We start from the raw sequence: 11,335 nt of genomic DNA on the forward strand, positions 1-11,335 counted from the left end.
TGTGAATCAAAAGAATAACGTCGCTAAATGATCCATGTTTGCAGAATAAAAAAATGCTATTCAGTCTATGCGTTCACCTGTCAGATGTGTTTATTGCACAATTAACCTATGTTACATTGTTGCAACAAAGCTTATAAATACTAAATGTACATAAACGTACTGTGCAGCCACGTACTGTATAGTATGTACAGAAAGCAATGCATGGGTAAGTAAGCAGTCTTTATTTAAACCAGATTTAAACATTGAAAAACAATACATTAAATATGTGAGGCAAATGTATATGGCATTTTCATTTGAATGAATATATAAACAGCATATTGTACTCAAAATGATAATTACAAATAACCCTATGTATATTTTCTTAACTAATAATTTAAATACGACTCTATAACGATTTCAATGCACATTATTGTATTTTGTATTAGCTCCCATAATGGCATAACATCCCTTGTGAGATATTAAATTGTTCCCGTCTCATTATTTATGATTATCCTTCGGTGTTTGTTATTTAATAACTGTTTGCATGCTATATATTGGTGCCAGGCGTGGCGGACAACGTCATCGCTTCCTCTATTTAAGGTACACGCGCACATCATAGCATCAAAGCCTCGCGTGTGACCCGGGAGTATGTGACAGTCACAGAGAGAGAGAGCATCAAAGCGGAGGCACACCAACATGATTGCTGGTGAGTCAGAAAATACTGTTATTGTGAGGGTTGCTGAGTAAATAAAAAAAGGCCAGGATGCTTATAAGGAATATAAATGTTGCTGTTTAGCCAAATGTAGTCAGAAATCATTTTTAGTTGTTTTTAGTATATTGCATTTTTGTATTTAACCTATGTAAAATGGTTTGTTACCTTAAAAAACGAAATGTTTACTCATGAAATATAATGTCGACATTCATCTGTAGTTTAAAATTCCAGTAAGAGGAACCTTTTAGATCGTGCTCCCTTCATGAGAGACGGACACTTTATAATTCATCATTCAAAGCTACACAATTAATGCAATCATTAACTCTGTTATTAAAACACAGTTAAGCCCTTACATCATTGTATCGCTGTAATAACCAACTAAAACTCCAAGTAATCAGGTTTTAAATTATGTTTACATAATTTATTAGCACTTTGAATATTAACATATAGTAGAGGTAATAATAAGCACATTGATACAAAATAAAAAAGATGCAATTAAGAACATACAAAGACTTTACAAAACTTTAAACTGCATATAGGGATTGATTCACGTCAACACCTGTATATAAAAGGGACAATTTAACTAATTTTGCAATAAATACTAATCAATAAACCACTGGAAGTACTTAAAATAAGCAATGTTGTTTTTCGTTTCTTTGGCCCCAAGCTATTTAGTGAGCATACAAATAGATTTACATTTTAATTTTTGACCAGGTATCGTTGTGCTGTGTGCTGTCAGGCTGCTCTGCTCTGATGGTGTCGCAGCGCAGAATCAGGCCTGCGTGCCAAATCATGAGGTACGAGCAGCAAAGGTCCTATCTGTGTTTCAACTGAGCAATTCAGTTAAATATATGAACTTGTTTTTCTGGCTTACTATATATTTAGATGCATTATTGAGTTAAGGCAAACAGTTATTCCTTGGTTAACGTGAATGATGTGCAGGGACTGAGGGTTGGACATATATTGAATTTACATAACAGGTTTTACAGATCATTATATCATGTCATGTTTATTTACATGTCCACCACATTAGTTGCTGCTAGAATCTCATTGCCTATTGTCTTCCAAACATAAGGCCTAGCAGAATGAACAAAGATTTTTTGATTGTCTCTTAATCGACTGTGGCTGCGAGGGAGTGCGGTCGTCTTTCAACCAGAAGGTTGTGGGTTCGATCCCAGCCCATGCAGCCAACATGTCGATGTATCCTTGGGCAAGATACTTAACCCTGAGTTGCAAATGGGTGAATGACATGTAGTATGTAAAGCGCTTTGAGGGGTCTTAAAGACTGGATAAAGCGCTATATAAGTACAGTCCATTTACCATTTAAATGTGGACTCACTTTGAAACCGAAAAAAACAAACTGCATAGCAACAAGAGGTTGTGAAACATCGGAGAGGGAAATGGCAAAAACCTGACTAAAAGTTGTATTTCTTCTTATCTGTCAGTTTGTGTCATTTTCATAAAATCTTAAGAAACACAACCAAGACAAGCGGTTGAAGTCACAGAAGAGGCATAATTCTAAGACCTCAATGAACCTATTAATGTTGAATGCCTTAAGGCACATGTGTCAAACTCAAGGCCCGGGGGCCAAATCAGGCCCGTGGTGGATTTAATTTCGGCCCGCAGGATAATTTGTAATTGCTATTAGATCTGGCCCGCCGGTATATTGCACGCACACCTTCACTCCATCCTGAGGGTCTCCTCAGCTCAGAGCCTGAGCCCAAACATTGATGACCTTGCACCCAAGACGAGATGCCAAGTATCTGAGCTAGCATCACAGAGCAGCACACTGAGTTTAATGGATGTTTCCTTCTGCACTTTCTCTCACGACAACAGGGCATGTTTGGTTTTCTCTCTGAGGGAAATAGTTTTCTTGAAGCTGTTGTTGGCCTGTGGGAAAATCTAATCGTAAGAAATGACTCTGGAAAAGCTGCAGATCGAGCCATAAGAAATTAATGCAACTGATTATTTAATATTTAATGTTGTTTTTATAGGCAATAAATTAAGCTTTGTTAGTTCCAGGTTTAATATGTGCAACAAGTTCATTTCAATAAGTTCTGCAATAAACATTGAACCAGTCCGGCCCTCCACTAGTACCCATTTTTTTATTTTGGCCCACTGTGTGTTTGAGTTTGACACCCCTGCCTTAAGGGGACCGTTCAAAAATCATATTTGTTCTTCTTACCTGTAGTGCTTTTTATCAATCTATATTGTTTTAGTGTGAGTTGCTAAGGGAGGTGGAAATTGCTGTAGAGATGTCTGCCTTCACTCAAATATACACACAAGTTTGTAAAGATGAGTTAAAAAACTGATGTACCCACAGACCTTTATGTGAACGACTGTTTGAGATGTTAACATGAATGTGAACTGTCCCTTTGAAATGACTGGTATAAAGTCAGCTTTTCTTGTAAATGTGTTTTTCACACCTAGACAAAATCTTGATGTTGCTACCACACCAAAAGCTACTTAACGCAGGGTGATTGAATGTCAACCCTTGTCTTTTAGGTGGAGTGTTTTGTACCGGCGGACCATCTGAGTGCGTCTGGGTCAGTCAGCGTTGAGGTGTGTGTCGGTAAGAAACTCATCATCTCCCTGCAGCACTTCTCCGAACAGCCTGTTTGCAGCTGGATCCGAGGAGCAGACACAGTAATCACAGTGTAAGTGAATTATTAACTGTTCTCACTTTTAATATGTATTTGTATATATTGAATGTTTTATTTAAACCTCATCAGAAATGGGAGTGAGTCCTTGGTCCTACCCAAGCTTTCTGAGGACGATTCAGGGGAGTACACGCTGAGATGTGAAACCAGCGACGGGGCCAGTTCCTCAATGAATGTGTCTCTGAAAGTAGCCATGAGTGAGTTCCAGCTCTCTCATATCTCCTCGCATCTCTGCTATGCTAAGTCAGACTGCCAACAAACACTGTGATACTGAAAACTAAGTAAAATATTTGTTTTTATAGATCGTCCCTCAAAACCAAAGCTGACAATTGACAAAGAGCAAGTCCGATTCATATCCCCTTCTTTGACATGCATCTCTGAGGACTGCCCTAAGCCCACTCTGAAATGGACTGGGTAAGATGTTAGCCATTACGTTTGTATTCATGATTCAGAGTATATCAGAGTAGTTGGGTTTTCTAAATGTTGATCCTCCTTTTGAACAGAAACCCAGATGTGACAGTTGTTTCTACAAACAGTGGACGTACACAAATCGTTATATCCACCAGTGAATATTCTGACACAGGAGTGATGTGCTGTGCCACTAACGCTAGAGGACAAGAATGCTCCCAACTGTATGACTATGGTAATTCAATATCTCAACAAATGAATTCAATACATCATACATCAATGATCAAAGACATACATTTAGCACATTTTTAACCACCTGAAACGTGGGAGGAAAAATAGTTCATGTACTAGCAAATAGTAATTGGAGTAAATCAAATCTGTGTTTCAGACCTGGACAGTGAATTCATGAAAGATGATGAAGTTTCTAATTTGACTGTGAGCCCTGGTGAGCCTTTACTCCTTCGCTGTCGAGCGACACACCCGCATAAGAGGATTGAACTTGGGTGGGAAAAGGGCAGAAAAAAATTGGACATTCGGACAAATGGATGCTCGTCTACAGTCAAGAGAGAGGTATTTAGACCAATTTTAATTCCCGTAGTAAAGCATAAATCCCAAACTATAGCATTATCCAAATAATATGATAAATGTTTTTATCCCAGATCTGCATTAAATCTGACATGCATCAAGGAAGTTGTATGCGCTACCTGTTTATCGAATCAGCGAGCAGTGACCACAGTGGCACTTATACCTGCAGCAGACCAAACAACAACAAAACAAAGTCTGTCAACATTCAGGTCCAAGGTTAGTTTCACCGGATTGAACTTTCTCATTTAAACTGTTGACATGTTTGTACTAGTTGTACACGTACTGATTTGGCTCCTGTGTTGTCTCAGCTGAGGGTTTCCTCTCCGTCCAACTGAATAAAAGCAAGATCCTCCCCCCTCACAACGCCTCCACATCCTGTCTGCAGGCCAGTGTTTCCTACCACCCTGTGCTGGAGAAGTGCTACTGGGAGACTCCTGATAAAACAGAGATTGAATGTGAAAAAAAGACTTGGGTTACAAAACACAGGTAGCTGCATGAAGCTGGAGCTGAACTCCTGAATCAATGCTCACGTACATTTTAAGCGCTGAAAATACTGTATAATCCCAGGATTTGTATTATTCATGAGGTATGACTTTTGGATGGTTTCATATTTATTTCCTCAGGACTGTGAAGCTATGTGTCACACTCAAATCCGGAGATTATAAATTACACGTGGAAGCTGGAGGACTAAAAGAAACAAAAACCATATCAGTGTGTGTTGCAGGTACGAGAGAGTGTGTCTCATTTGTATTAACTCCTGCACATTATATCTGTAAACGTTCAAAGGAGATTGACTATTGACTTTGTTACAGACCCACCAAAGTTCAGATTCGAGGACATCAATAACACCTTAACTTTTGAGACTGTGGCTCTTGTGCCGGCAAATTATACCTGGAAGTCCTGTGTTTTGTCGAATGACAGGTATGCTCTCTGTCAGATTGTCACGTTATGGCCTCTGTTGTACACCCAGATTTCCTCAACTCCCTGCTCTCTGTCTCAAAGCAGCTGTGAAACTGCGTCTAACTGGAATGATATCCCAGGAGCGTCTCACACAGACTCTGACGTCTCCTGTCAGAAGACCATGAGGAGCTCTCTGAGCAGAAGTCTAGTGACAGGAAACAATTTATGGTTCTGCCTGACAAACTCACTCGGCTCCTGGTGCCAAAAGTGCTACATAATAGACAATGGAGGACCCCATACAGGAATGTCCTTCGGAGGTAGGGAGATTCATTTTCACATTTCACAACATAAAATGAAAGTGTTGTTTTCTCATGATACTTTCCTCTTCCTCGGTTTTAGCTGCTCCAAATCATGACAACAAAAGCTTGATGCTGCTGAAAGTTGGCAGTTTGTTTCTGGTCATGGCTTTGGCAGTAGTTAGCGTGGTGCTCATTTACTTTGTCAAAAAGAAGGTACGTTTTGAACACTGACACACACAAAACACACACTCACAAAAAGACATGACACTTACTACTTTGTGTTTCCAACAGAAACCTCAGTACCAGCCTCAGCTTCAGATGATCCAGATGGTTGGACCCAATGACAATGATTACATCTACATTAACTTCAAGGACTTTGGTTACGACAAGCAATGGGAGTTCCCCCGGGAGAACCTGGAACTGGGTATGAACTAGCCCCCAAACACGATACCAGACTTCCGAGGTGGACGAACTAAACACATCCTTTACTTGAGTAAAAGTACTGATACAATCATGTAAAAAATCCCTTACAGTAAAAACCCTGCCTTTAAAAGCTACGCCTCCATTGGACACATCACGATGTAGCAATCGCGCTTCTATTGGCTATACTCGGACACATTGCACATGATAGGCTAAGGGGCGGTTCATCTCTAAGCGGTTGACCAATCACAACAGAGCCGGCCAGCTAACCAATCAGAGCGGACTGGGCTCTGGTTTCAGACAGAGGGTGAAAAGAGGTGCTGCAGCACAGGCAGTGTGAGAACAATAAGTTCAGTCAAGTTTAAAAGAAATGCTTTGCTCTTAAATGTAGAAAAGAGGTACAAGTACCTATAAAAGTGAACTCCCCTAAAATCTCAGCTGCCTGTTTGGATGTGTGCTGAGTGCCCTTGTGTCCTTGTGTCCTCCGCAGGTCCAGAACTGGGCTCTGGGGCTTTTGGCACGGTGGTCCAAGCTACGGCTTACGGCATCAACCAGGCTGGAGTCTCGCAGCAGGTGGCCGTCAAGATGCTTAAAGGTCAGCGTTTCATTTATTTATTCCGTGGAGGAAATGCAAACATGCTATGAAGGTCATTTCAGCAGCTGTTGTGATATGTGACGCTGCAGAGAAACACCAGACTGTGGAGAAAGAGGCCCTGATGTCCGAGCTGAAGATGCTGACTCACATCGGTCACCACGCAAACATTGTTAACCTGTTGGGGGCATGCACAGACTCAGGTACAGTTGGTGGTAATTGTGAGCTAATAACACACAGGACAATAAATGTGTACATGCATCACTAATATTCTTTCCCCCATTTTTGTATTTGTTTCCCTCATGCAGGACCCACGTACCTGATTTTCCAGTACTGCTGTTATGGAGATCTTCTGAACTACCTTAAGACGAACAGAGAGCTCTACCACAAGTCTGTCACCGACGCTTTCACCAAGGACCGATTCAGCAGCATTTACCACAACCTGCAGCCCAACAAAAGCTCTAGGTGCGGAAACACGGGGTAGGAGGAGAAATATTGGGAATCATTTGGCAAAAAGGGCAAAAAAGGGTAGATCAATCATAAAGACAAGACTCTATATAAGTGAAGGCATATCTAGAAATTGACTTAAGTTCACCTTTGTGTTTTTTTCAGTGAGGGAGACAAAACAGTGGATAATTACGTGCCCATGCACCGCTCTACCACCGGAGGGCAGGAGGACATCGCCCTGCTCCCCATCAACCTCAACGACAGCATTGAAGGTGATAAAGTACCTCCTGCATGTCAGATCACTTTCAGGTTTTCGTGCACAGAGTAGCAGATCCTTCTGAGTTTTTGACTGACTCTTACTGATGATGCCGGTTTCTCTGCAGAACCTTTGATTTACGAAGACCCGGACGATCTGACGGACGACGCGCAGACCCTGACCTTCGACGACCTGCTCAGCTTCGCCTTCCAGGTGGCCAAAGGCATGGAGTTCCTCTCCTCCAAGAATGTAAGACACTGTTAAAACGTCCCACATTTACACCATGGTCAGCCCCATACTGTACAATCAATGGTTCTAGTTTATATGTAGTATTTAGTGTATTCTTATGGGTTAATTAGGCAGACAAAACAAGCTGTTTGAGGAATTTAGGAAATCGTTTTGGGCATTTTTCAGAAATATATGACATTCTTTAAATAAACAATTGATTAATCCTGAAAGATCATCTGCATATTAATTGGTAGTTTGAAAAAAAGACTAATTTGTAAATAGAAAGACTTAATTTTATCAACATATATGTGTTATCACACTCTTGGATTGTAGATATAATCTTTTCTTTATTAAACATTCCTAGCCTATTGTATCTCCAACTGCAGGTCAGTTTGAGACACATTTGTATGGGTATTATAAAAGATAAATGTTTTCAACCTCCATTTTAGTCAAGTAATTAGATAGATTTACAAGGAATACAAAATGTGTAAATGTCATACTTCAAACTCAGGCTTGGTGTTTGTGGGTTATGTGTTTGACTCCTGATTGGTCCGTCTGTCTGCAGTGCATCCATCGAGACCTGGCAGCTCGTAACGTGTTGGTGACGAAGGGCAGAATGGCGAAGATCGGCGACTTCGGACTGGCTCGGGACATCGACAACGACTCCAACTACGTCGTGAGAGGAAATGTACGTCAGACATTTACATTAAATCATTCATTGGTTGTTTTATCCTTTCACACATTTAATGGGTGACGTGGCTTTGCAGGTGCGTTTGCCAGTGAAGTGGATGGCACCAGAGAGCACCTTCCAGGGCATCTACACCATGAAGAGTGACGTCTGGGCCTATGGCATTCTGCTCTGGGAGATCTTCTCACTTGGTAATCCTCTACCAGCTTTTTACATGAGGAGCACATTGAAAAGACAAGCACATAATCAACTCTGTCTGTGTGACTCTCAGGCGTTACTCCGTACCCGGGCATGAAGGTGGACCACACGTTCTATTCAATGATCGAGAGAGGATTTAAGATGGAGTGTCCTTACTATGCCAACGAGTCTGTGTGAGTGTCACCTGACGCATGCAACCCTTGTATTTCAATGGATTTAGGACACAGAATAACCTCTAGACACTATGATAAAGTTCAAATGTTTTCATCATAATAATCGCAATGAAGAGTAGATGTAAAAACTGTATATAAATATGCATGCTGCTATAGATTTTTAAATGCGTGGCCACGTCTAGCAGTGATGGAAATGTACTCGGTACTAATGTGATGTACTCGAATACATTTTTAAGGCTTGTTTCCGTTTCCTGCTTCTTCTTTCCCAGATGTATTAGGAGATGTTGTCCTTCTTACTTCACTGCAGTTATTTAGGAACGTACTTCATTTAGAACAATTAAAAATATTCAGCTTGTAATAAAATATTTTAAATTGTTATGATGTATTGTTTCACTTTAGTAAAGCATCTGAGTGATCCCTTACTGTTGTCAACACCAAACAGTAGTTCCTGTTGACTTCTAGTTGTCATTTGTAACTGAGAATCCAGTTACAATATATCAAATCTGCTTTCTCCATGACTTACTTCTGCAGGTACGGGATGATGTGTAAGTGTTGGGCTCTGGATCCCTGCGACCGTCCATCTTTCTCCAAACTGGTGTCCTTCATGTGTGATCAGCTGACAGACAGAGAGGAGCAGGTATGTCAACATAATATGGGTAGAAAGGAAGAAGACTTTAATCATTTTCAGCTCCACAGAAATATTAATATTGTTTATTTTCTCTTCCTCTTTCAGCTGTACCATAACATGCCCGACCAGGAATCCAGCATCTACCAGAACGCAGCCCCCATTTTGGACATTTCCGCCTTGACACAACAAAACGAGAACAAGGCGGCCAACGATTACTGTCGAACCCACGCGACTGAAGAGAGCAAAGCAGAAGCGTCTGAAACTGTGGCCGCTGAGGAGAAGCTGAAGACATCTGATGCAGAGTGATAACCTTTCACCGAATGCATTTTGACCAAACATGCCTTAAATATTCATTTTTTATATGTTTCTCATAGTATCTCAAGATAACCGTAGAATGCACTTGCTTTATGTCCTTTTGTAATATTGTCAGAAAACAAGATTTTATAAAATGTGGCCTGAATATAGAAAAAAGTGTTTTTGTTTTATATTTTTCAATTGTGCAGCTAAAAAACAGTTTCATCGATACAAATTCTCAGGACTATAGACATGTTGAAGTACGTCTGCATACTGTAGCAACTGTTTGGTTTTACATGTTATCAGTATAACATGTATTTGTATGCACTGGTAAAAGTGTTGTTGTATTTTTTTATACTAGGTGAGCAGCTATTACTTAAGCCAGTTTATGTGCACTTATATATTGTTATCAAAACAAGCTTTTTCTACTGTGAAAAGTGGATTTATTATGTGCCTTTGGTTTTGTAAGCATTATACCTGCAATAAAATGCACATTTAACAATAAAAGGTTAACAACAATGAGTGTGCATGTTTCTGATGTGTCAAAAGTGATGTTCATAGTCTACCTCAGGGAGAGCAACAGAGGAGGGAACCCTCTCCCAGGACGGACAGACGTGCAATAGATGCCGTGTGTACATTGAAAAGATAATACATTTTGCAACATAGGTAGACCAAAAGTTTGGAAATGCATGTGTCTGTAATAAGAAGATGAATCCACGAGGATGTCAACAATCCTGTGGGAGCCATCAGGGAAGTAGTGTGATGAGAGTCAGGCAGGACCACAGAGACAGGTTCAGCCACGACTCGACGTCCAGGACTCAGATCCAGAACTCAGGATAGAGGATCCAGGACTCCGGATCCAGGACTCAGGATAGAGGACACAGGACCGCAGCAACAGGATCAGCCACGACTCAGGATCCCAGCGTAGATAGACACTAAAAAGAAATTTGGGGGAAGCTGGGTTATTCGGAACATGAGAGTACACAGGTACAGACAGAGAGAAGGAAGAAGTAAGGTGTCCCCCGACAGTCTAAGCCTATAGCAGCTAAACTAACGTGTCTACGTACATGCACTCCCTTAGGATAGGGGGAGGGAAAAGAGTAGGAACTAAGATGTATGCGCCACATCTATACCATGAGCGCATTGCTCCTAAAAAGTGTTTCTGGCACTGACACCAATCAACTGTTGTGCGTCGACTCGGCAGGGATCAAGGCACATACATGCCTCTCCCTGCTTCCACCGTACACACACCACCAAATGACATCCTTACCATCAGTAAGGAAAAAGAGTAAGAACTCAAATGTATAGGTGAAGAGGCACAACGTATCTACGTCAATGCACTCTTATTAGATTATTTTATCACTATAAGCTTTATCAAAAAGGAAGGTCTTAAGCGCACTCTTAAAAACGGATAGGGTGTCTGCCGCCCGAACACAAACTGGAAGCTGATTCCACAAATGTGGAGCTTGATAAGAAAAGGCTCTGGCTCCCATTGTACTTTTAATAATAATAATAATTTCAATTTATATATCACTTTCACGAAACCCAAGGACGCTTTACAATGGGAAGTAACAAAACAAAAAGTAATAATAATCATACAGATACATAGGCTGAAGAAAACAAAACAGGAACAGGTTGCTGAGTACTGTATATTAGTTGAGGCCAAAGGCCTGAGTGAACAGATGGTGTTTGAGGTGTTTTTTGAAGGTGTCCAGAGTGTCTGCATTCCTGATTGCAGAGGGGAGAGAATTCCAGAGGGTGGGGGCTGCGACACTGAAGGCTCTGTTGCCAAATGTTTTCAGCTTGGAGCGCTGGATGGAGAGCAGCCCTTTGTCAGAGGACCGCAGGTGACGAGAGGGGGTGTAGGG

General features: G+C 41.0%; 1 protein-coding gene across 3 annotated transcripts; it reads left to right on the forward strand.

The window, feature by feature from the left end:
• Nucleotides 1–551: 551 nt before the first annotated feature.
• On the forward strand, nt 552–9,986 carry flt3 (fms related receptor tyrosine kinase 3). 3 transcript variants are annotated; one of them, XM_034229619.1, is made up of 24 exons: nt 552–685; nt 1,406–1,488; nt 3,197–3,348; nt 3,424–3,548; nt 3,654–3,765; nt 3,855–3,994; nt 4,148–4,329; nt 4,419–4,560; nt 4,653–4,830; nt 4,968–5,068; nt 5,157–5,265; nt 5,347–5,561; nt 5,644–5,756; nt 5,835–5,967; nt 6,454–6,558; nt 6,648–6,758; nt 6,864–7,035; nt 7,168–7,274; nt 7,386–7,507; nt 8,052–8,174; nt 8,254–8,365; nt 8,446–8,545; nt 9,077–9,182; nt 9,279–9,986. In XM_034229619.1, the coding sequence occupies exons 1-24, from the start codon at nt 676–678 to the stop codon at nt 9,477–9,479; spliced, it is 3,054 nt and encodes a 1,017-aa protein (XP_034085510.1). In that variant the 5' UTR covers nt 552–675; the 3' UTR covers nt 9,480–9,986. The 3 variants fall into 3 exon arrangements, with proteins under 3 accessions (XP_034085510.1, XP_034085512.1, XP_034085511.1); XM_034229621.1 differs by having other exon boundaries at nt 5,350–5,561; nt 6,864–7,020; XM_034229620.1 differs by having other exon boundaries at nt 6,864–7,020; nt 9,279–9,479.
• The last annotated feature ends 1,349 nt before the right edge of the window (nt 9,987–11,335 follow it).

Source organism: Gymnodraco acuticeps, unplaced genomic scaffold (genome assembly GCF_902827175.1).
Source record: "Gymnodraco acuticeps unplaced genomic scaffold, fGymAcu1.1, whole genome shotgun sequence".
Lineage (NCBI taxonomy): Eukaryota > Metazoa > Chordata > Actinopteri > Perciformes > Bathydraconidae > Gymnodraco > Gymnodraco acuticeps.

Bases quoted from the DNA above. Each gene is read 5' to 3' on its own strand.
- flt3 (XM_034229619.1), top strand. The intron at 1,489-3,196 runs GTACGAGCAGCA...CTTGTCTTTTAG, and splicing joins CCTGCGTGCCAAATCATGAG to GTGGAGTGTTTTGTACCGGC. The intron at 7,275-7,385 runs GTGATAAAGTAC...GTTTCTCTGCAG, and splicing joins CCTCAACGACAGCATTGAAG to AACCTTTGATTTACGAAGAC.